General features: G+C 47.3%; 1 protein-coding gene across 1 annotated transcript; it reads right to left on the bottom strand.

The window, feature by feature from the left end:
* Positions 1 to 1,252: 1,252 nt before the first annotated feature.
* ppp1r10 (protein phosphatase 1, regulatory subunit 10) lies at positions 1,253 to 18,086 on the bottom strand. Its single transcript, XM_035431578.1, has 18 exons — positions 18,004 to 18,086; positions 17,507 to 17,810; positions 11,423 to 11,531; positions 11,134 to 11,220; positions 10,810 to 10,945; positions 10,065 to 10,116; positions 9,573 to 9,809; positions 9,178 to 9,283; positions 8,727 to 8,830; positions 8,102 to 8,202; positions 7,710 to 7,869; positions 6,746 to 6,889; positions 6,345 to 6,594; positions 5,937 to 6,012; positions 5,597 to 5,824; positions 4,633 to 4,756; positions 4,082 to 4,441; positions 1,253 to 3,268 (listed from the first exon to the last, which is right to left on the bottom strand). The coding sequence occupies exons 3-18, from the start codon at positions 11,527 to 11,529 to the stop codon at positions 3,159 to 3,161; spliced, it is 2,382 nt and encodes a 793-aa protein (XP_035287469.1). The 5' UTR covers positions 11,530 to 11,531; positions 17,507 to 17,810; positions 18,004 to 18,086; the 3' UTR covers positions 1,253 to 3,158.
* Positions 18,087 to 18,270: the final 184 nt, after the last annotated feature.

Here is an 18,270-nt window from a genome sequence, read left to right as displayed (position 1 = left end):
GCATAACTGATAAAAAGTCGAAACGTACTGGAATATGGATTTTGGATCAGCTTCATGCTTTTTGGTCAGGATACTGAGAAGGGAAGGCTGATCCCAGATCAGCCGTAGTGTGGAGTGAAAGTACCACAGCCTCAGGAGCAGCGGAAGGCTGAGGTGTCCTTAGTGACTAACCGCCCCCCATCATCCCCCCCCCCCCCCCCCCCCCCCCCCCCCCCCCTCCAGCCACGGCTAGGTTGTCATAGCGGCCGGTCAATATTTGCCTGGGGAGGGAGGCAACCGCCCCCGCTGCCCCCTTTACTTCCCGCTTCGCGGAAACCAGCTGCGCCGAGCCCCACCCTCAGCACACGGATCTGGCCTGGGACACCCCGGTGATGTCACTGCACCGCGATTGGCTGAGCTCTGCCAGATGGCCGCCCTGATTGGCTGGGCCTGTGGATACTACAGTGTACACTGAGACGGGTTAGAAATGCACTCCGGCATTAAGTAGCAGCGAACAGGCCGCCATAGATTTATTTTTAGCGGCAGTCCTACGCCTGGGCTCTTTGGCTCCGATTAACCAGTTACTGACATTGGACGCGTTTGAAAATATGCTTAATGTGCACATTTCTTTGGGACCAATTGTTAACCCACAATTTCCTTTAGTCCTGAAACCTGGAACGCCCATTTCAGCACAGCGCCAAGGGATCTTTCCCTTTAAAGAGAGAAACCATTTATTTACACTCTGTAAATCTGCTTACCAAATCTATAACATCACAGACATGGCACGGATTTATATTTTTATTTTAGATTTCAACCCTAAATAAAACAAGGTTTCCACAAACAAGGGTTAAGGACAACCTTTAGGACTGTGAAACGTACCCTGGAAATGACCATTTTTAGCAAATGTTGGCTGTTGTCCATGTGAGTCAGTCTTTAAGTGCATGCGTTTAAGAGGAGAAGAAAGGATTATGTGCATTGATATTTACGGTGAGCGAAACACATTCCTCGCTAATTACAAGGCGGGGCACCGCAGGTGTGAGTGCTAACGAGGAAGGCACCACTCACCGGCGCGGCACAATCGGCACAATCGGCAATATTTAACCTAAAACAGGCAAGAGAATATTAGAGGCTTGTTAGGGTGGACACCGGCTGTTTTAAAGAAAAAAGAAATGGATATTTTGTACAGCGATTTGGGAAGCTGTTTTTGAACACTGCTGACCGAGAGCTGGACAATAAATATGCATGAGAGGGAAACAGCACACAGTAGTCCAAAAATGTTTTGTCAACATTTATTAATACATGTACAAAATATCTAAATCTGTTAATATTCATACAAACGTGTGTATATCCTTTTATATACAGACACACGGGTGTACAAACCTCTTCAATACAATCTGATCATAATCTGGGAGAACCAAAATGTATATAACTGTCAGAATTATACCAAAATAGTCATATTAATAAAAAAAATGCAAAAAATAAACACAAAAAAAAAATCACAGCCAAAAGACAACTGCAGTCCCACAAGAGACATGACGGCCATGTTTTCACAGAAAACGCTAGATTTACCTTCCCAGAGTCTCGAGGGGGACCAAACCAGGCTTTAACACTGACAAAGAAGGCTAGGCCCAACCTTCGGACTGCGGGTGGGGGGGGAATACACTCGGGGGCGGGCGGGACCAGGAACCAGCGCCGAAATCGGGTGAGGACCAGGAGAGGCGCAGCCGACACACATTAGCGCTGACTCATCGATCTGAACCAATCAGAGGAGGGTACAGTCTTTCAGTCGGTTCAAACACGTCAGGGACTGACATGTCGTCAATCATCACTCCTGAAAACAGGAACGGCCAGTGAGACCAGTTCAGTGCAAATTACCCAGCATTCAACGGTGCCAGTGGATCTTCGGCGGTTATTTTGCAATTGGCTTAGGCCTCGGAGATGTCTCTGCTGTGCTGGGCGTTCGTACAAGACAGCGCAGGACCCAGGGGTCCCAAATCCAAGCCAACTGCCACCTTTAAAGCCAAGGGATTGGGCTGGATGTGCCCAACTCCACTTTTGTTTTCCACCAGAGTGCTTAGAAAAAATCAGGCAAAGCTTCACTTCGGCACAGTTAAAAATAATCGGGAAATTATGAGTTTACGACTTAGATGCCCTTGTAGCCTTACAGAAAACAGACATTTCTCTTAATTTTGTTCTATATCAAACACCTGAGCACCAAAATGTCGTACTGTAAAAAAAAAGAAAAAAGAAAAAGAAAAACCTAAAAGCGAAGTGGTTTTCGCAAAATCCCAACTCAATTAGCAGTTTCGACTGACGGGAGTTTTAACGCAATCCGGCCAATCCAGGGCCGCAGGTCCTTTCACACGCCCACGTCGAGTCCGGGACAGGAAGAGCAGGTTAAAGGTGCCCAGGCCACCCCGGAGGATCATGGGTAATATTCTCAGTGCTCAGAGCACAGCGCTCAGACTAGAAGAGGAACAGCAGCAGCAGGCCGGTCCAGCAGGCTGGTTCAGGCTGGTTCAGACTGGTTCAGACTGGTTCAGACGGGCGCGTGACAGTGTGGAGCAGCAGGAACCGCACACGTCCTGACCACTCACAGCGCACCTGTCTGCAGGGTGCTGGGTCCAGGGCCGGCCAATGAGAGCAGAGCTTCTAATGACATCAGGCAGCAGTTCCGGGCCATGTGATTGGTGGTGAGGTCACACCATCACTCGAACGAAGAGGTCCGATTCCGTGCTAGTGGTTCAAAGGTCGCTGGTGTCCAATCACACCAGGTATAAAATATATACATACAGACAGATCGGCACCTCCTCCCTGACAACTCCAGAGCAAACGTGGTCCAAATATCAACCCAACACAGAGAGAGAGTGTGAGCGAGAGAGAGAGAGGAGTAGGAAAAAAATGGGTAAAAAAAAAACAAAAGAACAGTGGCTCTGGTGAAGAATATCATTTTGTTCGACAATCTTAGTTCATTTAAGTCTCTCCTTGTTTTCTTTCTTCCAGCAAAGTCCCCAAACATTCAGAGCAGAAGGAGTTAAGAGGAAGAGGCGGAGCTGCAGGGTTCAGTCGGTCAGTGCTGCCCCCCGACCCCGCCCCCCCAGTGGGTGACCCCGGGCCTCTCTGGTCCCCTGGGCTGTAGTGGCAAGCAGGGCACTCTGCCCCCTAGTGGTGGGGTGGGGTCAGGGCAGGGGTGGACCATTGACTCCAGGGTGGTAGAAGGCGCAGTTGTTTTCATAGCGACAGTTTCCCTTCACCATGAAGTGCCGACACATGGGACGATTGGACATGTCTGAGAGAGAGAGAGAGATTGAGGGGGAGAGAGAAAGAGAAAGACAGAAAGAGGCACTTAATGCACTGGTAGACAGCTACAGTACAGCTTTTACAATTCAAACATTCGAACCCGAATCAAAGCTGTCCATCTTCCACCCATACATTCGGCAGCCAGTGACCCCTAGCGAATCACAGCCCTGCACACAGTCTGTTAATAACGGTCCAATTCTAACGGCTTACTGAAGCCATTCAGGTAAGCACCTTTGCTTCATAAATCCGCCATAAATCCATTATCCGCCATAAACGCCCTCTATAAATCTCCTATGAATCCATTATCCGCTATAAATCTCCTTCATAAATCCACTATAAATCCATTATCCGCTATAAATGCCATTTATAAATTCGATATAAATACATCATCAGCTATAAATCCATTATCTGCCATAAACGCCATTTATAAATTCGATATAAATGCATCATCAGCTATAAATCTATTATCCGCTATAAACGCCCTTTATAAATCTGCTATAAATCCATTATCCGCTATAAATCTCCTTCATAAATCCACTTGAAAAATCTGCTATAAATCCATTATCCGCTATACACACCCTTTATAAATCTGCTGTAAATCCATTATCCACAATAAATCCCCTTTATAAATCTGCTATAAATCCATTATCCACTATAAACACCCTTTATAAATCTGCTATAAATCCACTATCCGCTATAAACGCCCTTTATAAATCTGCTATAAATCCATTATCCACTATAAACACCCTTTACAAATCCGATATAAATGTCCTTTATAGATCCGCTAATTCCCAGCACTCACCTCCCATGTGCGAGTTATTGGGGCCCCCGCCGCCTCCTCTGGGCCCCCCTCTCCCGCCGCGACCCCTGTACCCAGGGTCACCCCCGCGGCCCCCGCGGCCTCGGTGGAAGTGCCCGCCCCCTCTGTGGTGTCCGCCTCCTCTCATTGGCTCCTCTGTCCAGTAGCCGCCGCCATCTCCGCCCCTAGGCGGGGCCATCATCCTGGGCCCGCCCCCCGTGGGGTAGGGTGGGGCATGGTTGTGGGGTGGAGGCGGGTGGGGGTGGGTGTACTGGGGGCCGTGGGGCGGCTTGTTGGGGGGGTAGCTGCCGTTCATCGGCATGTTAATGTTGGCATTGATCCCGGGGGCATGGCCAAGCAACCCTGGATCAGAGAGAGGGGTGGGGTGGGGGGAGAGAGACAGAGAGAGAGAGCAGAGGAAGAGAGGAGAGGCAGAGAGAGGGTTTAAGGTTGGCGTAATCGCTGTGAACGCAAAGCACCGCACACACTCACAAACACACACCCCTTATATGACACTAAGCGTGTCCGAAAGACGGATGAGAGGCGGGGGTTACCTGGCGGGGGCCCATGGGGCGGGGCCTGGGTGGGGTTCTGCTGCAGGGTTCCCAGCAGCTGTTTGATTTTGTTGAAGTCAGGCTGCTTTATGAGGTCCTCTGCAGACTGAGCGCCCTGAGTGCCCTGCAGGGGGCGACAAACACAATCAGCTCTGCAACAGACCCAACTACAGCAACTTAATGCAACTAGAGCGATTTAACCCAACTACAGCAACTTAACCCTACTACAGCTACTTAACCCAACTAGAGCGATTTAACCCAACTACAGCAACTTAATCCAACTAGAGCGATTTAACCCAACTACAGCAACTTAACCCTACTACAGCTACTTAACCCAACTAGAGCGATTTAACCCAACTACAGCAACTTAACCCAACTACAGTAATTTAACCCAACTACAGCGATTTAACCCTACTACAGCAACTTAACCCAACTACAGAAACTTAACCCAACTCCACCATCTTAACCCTACTACAGCTACTTAACCCAACTACAGCAACTTAACCCTACTACAGCAACTTAACCCAACTACAGCACTCAAACCTGCGCCAGAACCAGTCTAGGGAATCACATATGCCAGCACATAGTCATACAATTTAATTAAACAGCAGAATTTAGGTACAAAATCATGTCATTTGTTTTCCTTGGCAAAAATTAATTTAAACCTCATCTATCTTTCTATTAAATGCTGACATAAAGAAGAGAGCTGAACACACACACACACACTCACTCACACGCACACACACACACACCATCATTATCATAACCTTTAGGCTATTTAATTCTCGGAAGTACAATTGAGGGCCAGGCCCTCATTTTCAATGTAGCCGAGATTACAAAAACATTTAACACAATAAGTATAATAAAAGATCACAGAATATAGCGACAGTAAAACCAACATAGTATATAATAATAACTAGAATAAAATAGACACACACACACTCACACACACACATACACTCACCATGATGGAGGTGAGCAGTTCCTGCACATTGACAGAGGGGGCGCTGTTGCCGGGTGGGCCGGGGTTTGGGGGCGGGGTTTGAGGGCTGCGGTTGCTGTTGCCCAGACTGCCCATCAGGTTGGCCAGTACGGGGGGCAGCTTGGCAGTCTCGGGGGGGCCGGCGGGGGTCACAAGGGGGGCCAAGGTATCCATGGGCTCCAGGTAGCCCTCATCCGCTAAGGAGGAGTCCTGCACAGACAGACAGGTGCGACAGCCAATGAGAGAGGGCAGAGGGGGCGGGCTCTCTGGGGAAGGGGAAGTGGCTCGGGAGCAGGGTTTTAAGTTTGACGGACAGTTTTACCTCGTCCAATGGGATGAGCCGTGGGGGGGTGGGTTCGTATGGTTCAGGGTCAGGCTCCTGAGGGCAGTCTGGGACGCTGAGGAGAGAGAGGACAGAGTTACACTCGCGGGAAACGAGTCGTTAGCCGAGATTACACAAATATTTAAGACTCAATAAGTATAATAAAAGATCACAGAATATAGCAACAGTAAAACCAACATAGTATATAACAATAATAACTAGAATAAAACAGACACACACACATACACATACACACACTCTCACACACACACGCACACACACAGGGACACACACAGGGACACACACACACAGACACCCACAGACACACACACACACTCAAACACACTCACACACACACTCACATACACACACACACAGACACAGACACAGACACAGACACACACACACCTCTCTTTGCTGAGGAAGATCTCTTGCAGGATGCCCATCTCCCGGTCCCTCTGTGTGCTCCTCTCAGTGCTGTTGGCCCCGGGGGGCACCAGGGAAGAGCTGAACAGAGTGAGGGGCCGCGGGGGCGTCCAGGGGACACGCTCCTCCATGGCATCATGGGACAGCCGCCGGGCCATCTCAAACGTATGCCTGTCCATCATCAGCTCCCGACGAGCGGCCTCCCCAAAGTCCTTAATCTTATTCACATTCACTAAGAGAGAGAGAGACATTCACTGAGACTGAGGGAGAGAGTTTAATCTTACTCACATTCACTAAGAGAGAAAGAGAGAGAGAGAGAGAGAGTACGATGCGTGTGTGTGTGTGCGCGAGTGAGTGTGTGTCTGTGTGTGTGTGTATGCTACCTCTCTCGGTCTCGTCCAGGTGGAAGTAGAAGTACTCCTTGAGCTGCTCTTCCTCTGCCCAGTGCACACTCTTCTTCCTCTTCCCTTTCTTAGTCAGACTCTCCTCCTCTGCGCTGGGCTCAGCCAGCGCGTTGGGCTTCTCACCTGAGAGAGGGAGAGAGGGAGGGAAGGACAGAGAGCAGGGGGGATAGGGAGGGAGGAGGGGAGGGAGAGGTAAGTTTGGTTTCTGTTACACTGAAGTAAAACAGCCATTCTAATAATCCTGCATTTCAGCCTAGTTTGAACAAAGTTGTATATAGCACCCCTTGCTGGCCTGTGCTGTGTATATAGCGCATTGCTGGCCTGTGCTGTGTATATAGCGCCTCTTGCTGGCCTGTGTTTAGTGTATATAGCACCCCTTGCTGGCCTGTGTTCAGTGTATATAGCACCTTGCTGGCCTGTGTTCAGTGTATATAGCGCCTCTTGCTGGCCTGTGTTCAGTGTATATAGCGCCCCTTGCTGGCCTGTGTTCAGTGTATATAGCACCTTGCTGGCCTGTGTTCAGTGTATATAGTGCCTTGCTGCCCTGTGTTCAGTGTATATAGCGCCTTGCTGCCCTGTGTTCAGTGTATATAGCACCTTGCTGGCCTGTACTCAGTGTATATAGCACCTTGCTGGCCTGTGCTCAGTGTATATAGCGCCTTTCTGGGCTGTGCTCAGTGTATATAGCGCCTTTCTGGGCTGTGCTCAGTGTATATAGCGCCTTTCTGGGCTGTGCTCAGTGTATATAGCACCTTGTTGGCCTGTACTCAGTGTATATAGCACCTTGCTGGCCTGTACTCAGTGTATATAGCACCTTGCTGGCCTGTACTCAGTGTATATAGCACCTTGCTGGCCTGTGCTCAGTGTATATAGCACCTTGCTGGCCTGTGCTCACTGTATATAGCGCCTTTCTGGGCTGTGCTTAGTGTATATTGTGCCTTACCGGTGTCCATGGCCTCTGTTTCCTCGCTAGGCACGGGGGTCCCAGGCTGCTCCAGGTCTGCAACCTCATGGGGTGGAGTTTGGGAGGCAGAGCCTTCAGGAGATGAGGGCTTGGCCTGAGAGCCGGGGTACAGGGGGGGCTTCGCCTCAAACGGACAGGACTGGGGGGGGGGAGGGAGAGAGGGGTGTGAGGCGCTGGAAATTTCTACAACACATTTGCAGTTCTGTAAACACAGGCCAGCACACACACACTGATCCCAGCGCTGATCCCAGCACACACACACTGATCCCAGCACTGATCCCAGCACACACACACTGATCCCAGCACACACACACACTGATCCCAGCGCTGATCCCAGCGCACACACACTGATCCCAGGGCAGCTTGCTTACTTTGTTAGATGTGGGAGAGGACGGCTTCTTCTTTTTCTTGATCTTGATCCCGGGGACGGGGGCGGAGTTAAGAGCATCCAGGAAGCCAGTGCACTCCATCGCTGAGAGAGAGAGAGAGAGAGAGATTCTCCATTAACACGCCCGCTCTCCACACCCTCACTGTACAGCTGAGACAGAAGAGAGAGAGAGAGCGTGGGACAGAGAGAGAGTGTGGGACAGAGAGAGAGAGCGCGGGACAGAGAGAGAGAGTGTGGGACAGAGAGAGAGAGCGTGGGACAGAGAGAGAGAGCGTGGGACAGAGAGAGAGAGCGTGGGACAGAGAGAGAGAGTGTGGGACAGAGAGATAGCGTGGGACAGAGAGAGAGAGTGTGGGACAGAGAGAGAGTGTGGGACAGAGAGAGAGAGTGTGGGACAGAGAGAGCGAGCGTGGGACAGAGAGAGAGAGTGTGGGACAGAGAGAGAGAGTGTGGGACAGAGAGAGCGAGTGTGGGACAGAGAGAGAGAGTGTGGGACAGAGAGAGCGAGTGTGGGACAGAGAGAGAGAGCGTGGGACAGAGAGAGAGTGTGGGACAGAGAGAGTGTGGGACAGAGAGGGAGCTGCAGGCCTGTGATTTGGGGAACTCACGTTGCGCTGGGATGATCTTCACTTTGATCTCCTTGGTGGAGTTGGGCGTGGTGTTCAGCGGCTTGTACTTCTTCTCCACGGGAGGGGCGTCCGACAGGGTTGTGCTGAGGAAGAGAGGTTGGGAAAGTTCAGGCATCTGACCACTGGGTGGCAGCAGACCAATAACAGTTCATTACTCCAACTGACCACTGGATGGCAGCAGACCAATAACAGTTCAGTACTCTGACTGTCCACCGGGTGGCAGCAGACCAATAACAGTTCAGTACTCTGACTGTCCACCGGGTGGCAGCAGACCAATAACAGTTCAGTACTCTGACTGACCACCAGAAGGCAGCAGACTGACACGAAACACAGTATTTCAGAAAATCCACTGGAGGGCAACAAAGTTCTTGTCCTGCTGGTGCACAAACCCACAGAAGTGCCTGCAGGTATCTCCGAATAAGCTGCGTACCTGGGCCGCTTCAGAACAGCTGGTTTGATGTTGTATTTGTCCCCAAGCTGCGGAGTGACCGGAGGCTTCTTGGCCAGAACGGGGGTGGGGGTCTCTACCTCTAACCCTGTTTGGGGGAGAGACAGGCAGACCATCAAACCAGGGCAAACAATACAACCCGTCTGTTCAAACAGGTAGACTGCAGGTAGACTTTCTGAACTGGAATGAGCTAAAGAATCCTACAGTCACGGCTGTCATTATTTAAACCTCCTCTCCAGCAGAGAGAGGAGACAGCAGAGACAGAGGGACGGAGACGTGGACGGGACGGGGACAGGGATGGGGACGGGACGGGGACGGGACGGGGACAGGGATGGGGACGGGACGGGGACAGGGAGGGGACTGGATGGGACGCAGACCTGTGGAGCGGATCTTGGCATGGCTTGGTGCATGAGCTTTGGGCTTCTCCTTCCTCTTCTCCAGCTGCTCGGCCATTTTGGGCACGTCCGCGGGCTTCACCTCCGCCGCTCGAGACTTCCCCTCCTCCTTCTTCTTCTTCCTTTCTGCAGGGGTCGTCCCGCTGGAGGCAGCGACGCTCTGGGAGCGAATGATGGCCATCCACCCTTCCACCAACACCGAGGCCAGCTTCCTCAGCTCTGGGGGGGGGGGGGGGGGGCGGGGGAGAGAGAAAGGGAGTTAAAATTTCCCGGTCACATCATCAAACTTTATTCCAGTGAACCAGCACACTGAACAGCAGAAACAGACAGAGAGCAGCTGAAATTAAAACCACTGTGATGGACAGATAAAAAGGGTGGGAGACAGAGAGAAATAGAGGAAGGAAGAGAGGGCAAGGGAGAAAATGAAGGAGATGAAAGGGAGAGAAGGAGGAAGGGCATGGAGGAGAGACTTACCCTCAGTCTCTCCGCTCTTGCTGAGTTGTTTCACCAGCTTGGCTGTGTTGTTCTGAACAGGGAGGGAAAGACATTGTTATTGTTTTGGATATTATACTTTATTACCTGCCTGATTCATGCAGCTCTTGCATGTATTTAAATCCCTTTCAAATACTGCTGGACTGTGACCTTCAGAGAGCCAAACTATGGAAATCCTGCAACTGCAGAGAGCCTGCTAACAGGGCCAATGCTAATGCTAACGCTACAGACAGACCCAACACTGAGGCCCAGCCATGTTCCATACACAGCGGCATGCTAACAGGGATAGCGCTAATGCTAAAACTGCAAACAGACCCAACACTGAAGTCCAGTCATGTTCCACACAAAGCGGCCTGCTAACAGGGATAGCGCTAATGCTAAAACTACAAAGAGACCCAACACTGAGGCTCAGCCAAGTTCCACATACAGCAGCCTGCTAACAGGGCTAATGCTAATGCTAAAACTACAAACAGACCCAACACTCAGGCTCAGCCAAGTTCCACACACAGCGGCCTGCTAACAGGGCTAACGCTAATACTAACGCTACAGACAGACCCAACACTGAGGCTCAGCCAAGTTCCACACACAGCGGCCTGCTAACAGGGCTAACGCTAATACTAACGCTACAGACAGACAGACCCAACACTGAGGCCCAGCCCCCAAACGCGCAGGGGAGTGCCGGTATGAGGGAGGGGCGTGGGGTGTGGGGTGTGGCCGGGTGGGGTACCTGTTTGAGGTGGTCCACAGTGAGGGGCAGTTTCTGCAGGATGAGCAGGATGAGCTGCAGCAGGGGGGTATTAGTGGTAGCTTTGCAGTATGTGAGCCAGGCATTCAGGAGCTTGTACCCCCCGACTCTGATAAACCTGGAGGAAAAAAATGCAACAGAAAGACTGTATTACCATCCCCACTATTAGCTATAGCTATGACTATCACAGAACATTCTCATTACACACCACCACTGCTATAACAAAACATTCCCATCATACATTCCACACATATTCCATAACAGAACTTTACCATTACCATATAACTGAAGTAAAACCAGACCTACCTGTTGAGGATGTCATGTGACTTAGTGTGAAGTAGGATGTTCAGGTACATACACCTGCTGACCATCTTGTGAGACGCCTTCATTAGACTGTTGGGGGGAGAGAAGAGAATTTAACCATGCTGAAGGTAGGCTGTTTAATTTGTGTAGTTTTAGAAAATAAATGTTTTAAACTCTGTGGCCTGTACAATCTCCGGCATGTTTGAGCAACACAAAACACAACACTCAGCTGAGAGAAACATTCCACCCTGTTTTGTACACTGATCCAGGTGGTGTACAGGTGAGGGCTTACCTGAAGACTCTGGCCACGCCCTCCAGGCTGCGTAGTTCTCCGTCTTTGCCCAGGAGGTTCTCCACCCCTTTCAGCACCTCCCGCGGGTCCACTGGGCCGAGCGCCATGACTGGGGGGAGGAGAGAGAGGAGAAACCATCAACACACCACAAAAACCCCTTCATCTGAGTCAACAGAACCAAGATCATCAGAAATCACAGGTAGGACCAGAACAATGTCGCCACGAAATTTGTACCAAAAAGGGGACTCGAACCTGGACCCGTCCGTGGTTGTGTAGCCAGGCAATGACGCACACAAGCTGGCCCAAGCCAATCAGAGCACGACACATGCAGACAAACCAATCAACAACCACTGGAACGAGGAAACCCGAGACAGCGCTGTGAGGGGACCTCTCGCGCCAACACACCCCCAATCTCAAACGCGCAACTACAGCCACACATTCGCAAAGCCATGAACACGTTTTGGGGTGGTACGGGGGGAGGTCAGGGCAGACTAGCTCTGTGACCTCTCCTTACGGTAACCAGAAGGGCCAAAGGCTATGGCGGAGAGTTGAACCAACTCTCATTCAAATCTGTGTCTGACATTCCCAGCTCTGAATAAACAAAGAGCTCGCTGTTCAAGATCGTTCCACTTCTCTGGTTACCAACCCCAAGCACTTCCACACACAGAGCGGAGAGAGCTCAGAGAGACATCCAGGGCTGGTAAGGGAAGTGACTGAGACTCATGAATTTCCATGTAGGGTACATTAACAAGGACTGTCCTTATTGGTGTGCCGGTACAAACCACTCAAAACAATTCACTTCCTCAAAGACTCTGCGCGCGTGTGTATTATGCATACCAACCCACACAAACACACCTCTACCATGTTGAGTCAACTAACAGGAAAGACCAACTGTTTTATGCTGATCAGTCATTTCACCAGAGGTAAAAAAAAACCTCCCAACAAAAAACTGTGGCATAACTGCATGGGTTTATAAAAAATTATATTTGTCATTTTGATTATTACAAAGGTGTTCTCCCAGAGGGATTATGGACATCTCTCACCCTTTCGCACATTAAAAATCTGTCCACATATAAACTTCAGAGGACTGAACAGAGGTCCTCAGAAGTGACTCTGTGTAAAGACCGTACCCACATGCACACCCTTAGAATGCCATGGCCTGAACCCAAGACCAAGCAAATATGAGGCCAGTCGGCAGTACAGCTTGGATTAAACACAAAGCTGGGAGCTGGTGGGTGTTTATGACTGCCTTAACTCTCACCTACACGACACCAAACATCATAGTTACAAAAAACAAAAGAAAAAAGTAAATCACAATACAATAAATTGTACATAAATTATGGAAACAGTTTGGATACTATAATATGGCCCAAGCCTTGATGGAAACAAAAGGTTTTAAAGCCTTTCATGTAATAATAACAGACTCTGCCAAAACTGAGACAAAACTGGTGAAAGATATTTAGCAGTTATGTGTACATCAGTGCGTGGCCAGCCTGCGTTTCTCTGCATAATTCAGTCGCAGCTGCACAGAGAGTCTGAAACACCACAATAGAGGGCAAGGTCGAGACATGCGGGCATAGCTGTGGGGAGCACAGGGGGGTATTTAAAAAAAATTCCACTCCTGCCCTGTAAACCTGTGCTATGAGCTAATATTTTTCCATGGGCTGTGCTCTTTGAGACAGACCGCTGTGTTGTAAACCTGTGCTACATGCTCATATCTTTCCCCAAACTGTGCTGTAAACCTGTGCTACATGCTCATATCTTTCCCCAACCTGTGCTACATGCTCATCTTTCCCCAAACTGTGCTGTAAACCTGTGCCACATGCTCATTTCTTAAACTGTGCTGCCATCCTGTGCTATGTGCTCATCTCTTTCCCTGGGCTGTGCTCTTCTGAGAAGGACGGCTGGTTTCCTGCATGTCACTGTGGCTGTGACCCAGTTTTCACCGGTCACACAGAAGGTTCTGGAAACGAGTGAAAGGGCGGGGCCCAATACGGTGACAGACAGGTGGGGTTCAGCTGCTAGGAGGTAAGAGGTAAGGGCAGTTTGTCTCTGGCGCCTGTGTGTGTGTGTCTGTGTGCACAAGTGTGTCAGTGTGTGAGTGCGTGTCTGTGTGCGAGTGCGTGTATGCGAGTGAGTGTGTGTGAATGTCAGTGCGAGTGTGTAAGTGTGCGAGTGTGTCAGTGAGTGTGTGCGAATGTGTCAGTGTTAGTGTCTGTGCGCGAGTGTGTGTATGCGAGTGTGTCAGTGAATGTGTCAGTGTCTGTGTGCGTATGCGAGTGAGTGTGTCAAGTGTGAGTGTGTCTAAGTGTGCAAGTGTGTGTATGCGAGTGTGAGTGTGTGTAAGTGTGCGAGTGTGTGTGTAAGTGTGTGCGAGTGCGCCAGGAAGCAGTGGGCCTCCATTTAGTTCTGCCACAAAAGGGAAACAGACTGTGGACTTGCAAAAAACACACACACCATACTATCTTGCTTTCTCTCTCACACACACACACACACTCTCTCTCTCTCTCACACACACAAACACACACTCTCTCTCTCTCTCTCACACACACACACAGTGGAACAGAGGCAGAGAGAGGTGACTGCAGTTTAAAAAGTAAAAACAGAGGAGAGGCTGCGACAAGCCAGCCTCCATCTGACAGGGTGACAAACAGCTGATCACTCAACAGAGAGAGAGAGCAAGGCAGAAGGAAGGAGAGGGGGAGGAGAGAGAGCAAGGCAGAGGGAAGTAGAGAGGGAGGAGAGAGAGAGAGCAAGGTGGAGGGAAAGAGAGGGGGAGGAGAAAGAGAGGGGGAGAGAGAGGAGCAGCTGCTGAGCAGGAGCACTACACACACGACGGGCACGGGCAGGTGGTTCTGAGGCAGTGGATGAGCCAGCTGCAGTAGCTGTGCACTTCCTGCTGAAAACCCCAAACCCCGGCCCCACGCGATTACGAATATTAATCAGGGCTATCATCAAAAGGAGGGCAAATTCTGATTTCAATTATCAAAACACACTGAATTATAATTATGCCACATTGCTATTAACTACCTATGTTTAAATGAATGTCCACATGACTGTTCTGTCCACAGTACTGTTACCAGAACAAAACACATACCATCTAATATATGTGGTAAAACAAAACCGTGATGATTCATACGATTAAGATTCCTGACTTCACAAAAGAAAAATTGAAAACAAAAAGAATTAGTGCTACAGGGTGGAAAAATAAATGGTACACAAGTCAGTTACTGGAATTGTTCATACAATGTCCTCTGCCCCACTGTGGTATGGACTAATAGCAGTTACTGCGGCAACAGAATCTCTCAATGATTTTAAATTCAGTTTAAAAAAGGAACAAGAGCAGCCTATTAAAAATGCCATCTGGCCTTAACTATTGTGCCACTGCTCTTCAAACACCACAAATATATCAATAATGCCAGTAATTACAAGGTGTTGAACAAGACAGAATAAATGAAGGAACCCTTTTGCCAATGGCTATGTTAATAACTACATGCTGCCATCTACTGGCCAAGTTTAGAAATGACAGCATAAGCATATTCTGCATATTTCGTAGAACAGTTCTGAACAAAGGTGGCATTCATATGTTAAATGACTATTTAGTCAACACTACCATAAAATAAAGGAAATTAACTGTACAGTATTGAATATAAATTATTATCCAGAAAATATTACTACATAAGTATCAAGAGAATTTTATTAAATATGTTAATTTTAATTACTTAAGTTACTGTTGCTGAAATCCCAGACAATAGGAGAAGTGGGGCATTTACCCAATAGCACAAGTACATTATTTAAATGGATGTTATGCACGTGACAACGTACAGAGCTTTCAGGGGAAGGGGAGGGTTGTTAGTTCATGCATTGTGCTAGATCTACCAGAGGAAAGCTCTCTGCTCAATCTGTTTTCAATGTGGAAATATATGCTAAACAAAGATTCATCACAATTAATTGTTACTCACAATGCAGTTTCCTTGGGTAGTTACCCAAAAATCCTACCCATAAATGTTTAAATGGCACAATAAAAGTATTTTACACAAATTAAGCACATGACATTTATTGTTTGTTGTAGTCGACTCATTACTGAACTACATTAGGTAAATACTCAATTTCCATGCATGTCAAGTGCAACTTTCCATTAATAATATGAATCTGATATGTGTATTGTATTATTTGGGGTTGTTTTATTTTCGTCAAGATAACAGCCAAATACCATAAAAATGATGCTTCAGGTAACTGCAAAATAATGAAAACTGGTAAATGTCATGTTAGAAATCAGTTTGGTCTTACCAGGGAAAAGCAGCTGTCGAGCTTTTTATAGTCTCAGAATTCCACATCCAACTACACAACGTGGGACAAAGACACACAACTCCTGAAAACGTAAATTTTTTTACACACGCACACACACCGCAAAGTCAACATTCTGTACACAATCTGCAGTAGTCACCGCCACACACTACACTGGAATTTTTTTTTGTTTTCCCCCTCTCTCATGAGAACATTTTTGGGCAGATCCGTTACATTAGTATAGTGTATAATGCGAGACTATTAGTTATGAATAGGACCTTGAAAAGGCTGAAAACATGTTTTCGGATCAACTACATAGAAATAATTAATGAAATTTTGTAAGTTGTTAATAACACAAATCAACTATCTTTTTGAAATATACATTAAGTAAATAGTAAAATAAATAGTTAATTATTGGCAATTGTTGCAATGCCCAAATCATTCCAGGTTGCTACATTATGAAGTAGGTAATATTTTCTAAGTGGCAGATATAACGAACCATGTTTTAGACCAAAGTTTGAATTATTATTCATTACGTCCCCGTGCTCATAGATCAAAATAAAAAACAAGAATTTTTAATGTTTTAAAATGGTTAAGTACAGAACACATATATTCAAAACACCATAGGCGTGTTCGCAATAAAGTGAAAACTGTTCCTTGCCATTTATACTGTTATAGGATCGTCTTCAAAAAAAATAAATAAAACGATAGATGGTTGAAGATCAAAACAAAGACAGTCAATCAAGACTTGAAATCAACGTGATTCGTTGAACAGTCCTAAGCCCAGCCCCTTTCTTTAACCGCTTCATGACGGGTGGCTCTGATCAACGGCAGAGAAAGAAAACAGCCGCCATTTTAGGGGGAAAAATCCGAAACCAAAAAAAGATTAGACATGTCCAGACAGATTGGCGAATTGAATGTCGTTCGGGCACGTTAATTTTATGCAGGCAAATTGCACTCGCTTCCCATCGTCGTCACAAAAAAATCATTAGTAGTTATTACAGCTAGCGAATCCATCTATTCCACCGAAAAAGAAAATGACCGCCATTGCTTCGACACCCTGCGAGGTTTAAAAAGACATCCCGTCCGCCATTTTGTTGCAGCTACCAAATAACCCATTTAACCGACCCCCGCTCTACAACGAACATTAAACTTTTTAACACTCCGGAACGCATGAAATGTGCAATCTTTATACCCAGATTGCGGTTTAATTAAAATCTTAATCGCAACCACACGCGGGGACATTTATTTTCTCTAGCAACGTGATGACATGATGTCTACAACTAGCTGCCAAAAGCTAAGTAAAAAGGGAAAAAAGAAAAATGAAGTTAGCGAACATCAGAACATCCGTTCCGTTTAAATCCACTGATCTTAAGCAATCTTTATGTATAGATTGCGTCGGTTGATTGCGCCCATGAGGTCCCCCTTTTGAAAAGATGAAATTTTTTTAGTATGAATAAAGATCATTCCAACACATTAATTCAGTCCTGGCTGTACCTAATGCAATCTTTATGTACAGATTGCTTATAGAACGAGTAAGACTAGCTTGACTACATGGCTAGGTTAATTTGCTTTGTAAATCCGTCTCACACACAAAGAAACAGGGACTAGCCCCGACAGCAAGCTGACTCCGTAACTTTCGTGTGTGAGCTCATAATTTAGATTTACAATATTTTATTTTGCTAGTCAACTGCTAGCCATATTTTCAAAAACCAATTGCATGAATTCCAAAATAGACACTTGGTTAACGAATTACGATAAGTTTAGTTTCAAATTTGTTTGAAAATCGACACTTACTACAATACCTCTCCTCTGCGTCTCGGGTATAGTGTGCTTTACAGCGACAGATCTCGTTACAACAGTTTAATAGAGTAAACTGTCATGTTTCGTATAACAAGCACTTTTATAGTTGAAACTGCTTTAGCTTGTTTGTGGGCGGGTTTGTGAAAGCTAGAGGCTAGCGTTTCCTTCTGGAACAAAATGGAGGCAAAAAATCAAATGTCCATTACTTGAATAATAAAAAAAATGGTTTTGTTAAGCGTTTGTCTTCATACACGCAGTTGAAAGTCCTCGACGTCCGATCTTCGATGAATCATCAGACCTGTAACAAAAGGACAAAGACAAAGACGCCAAATTAGTCGCTTTAGCCGGTTAGCTCCAACACTTAGCGAATAACCAAGGTAAATATAGGTACAAACGCCAAACGATACTTTGAAATGTATAATAGAAAGGGACAACCACAATTATATATAACTGCGCAATAATTCTAAAAGCATGCCAAAATAAGTACTCACCTCAGGACAAATCCAGGAATGAGGTTTTTTGGGAGGGGTTTCTGTTATATACCCTATGACGCGAATGACGCGATTGGTTACTGCGGCGGCGCGCTCATACCGATTAAACGAGGGGCTCGGCACGCGCTCTTACGCAACGACCTTCTGATTGTTTCAAGGACAAGGACATAAAGGGGACGTACCCATTTCCCAAATGCATGTCCATTTTCAGATATGTGAATATTAAGACGGGCAGATGTAGAGATATCATATTTATATTTTTACACA

Source organism: Anguilla anguilla, chromosome 8 (assembly GCF_013347855.1).
Source record: "Anguilla anguilla isolate fAngAng1 chromosome 8, fAngAng1.pri, whole genome shotgun sequence".
NCBI lineage: Eukaryota > Metazoa > Chordata > Actinopteri > Anguilliformes > Anguillidae > Anguilla > Anguilla anguilla.
Note: the sequence above shows the minus strand (reverse complement) of the source record. Positions and strands in the feature narration are given on the sequence as shown.

What these genes read in the sequence shown, in the direction of transcription:
- ppp1r10 (XM_035431578.1), bottom strand. Translation starts at nt 11,529, where the DNA reads ATGGCGCTCGGCCCAGTGGACCCGCGGGAGGTGCTGAAAGGGGTGGAG. An exon ending in GCTGTTCTGAAGCGGCCCAG is followed by an intron (nt 8,831 to 9,177) that starts GTACGCAGCTTA and finishes TCTCTTCCTCAG; the next exon opens with CACAACCCTGTCGGACGCCC. An exon ending in CCTCTCCCACATCTAACAAA is followed by an intron (nt 7,870 to 8,101) that starts GTAAGCAAGCTG and finishes CCCCCCCCCCAG; the next exon opens with TCCTGTCCGTTTGAGGCGAA.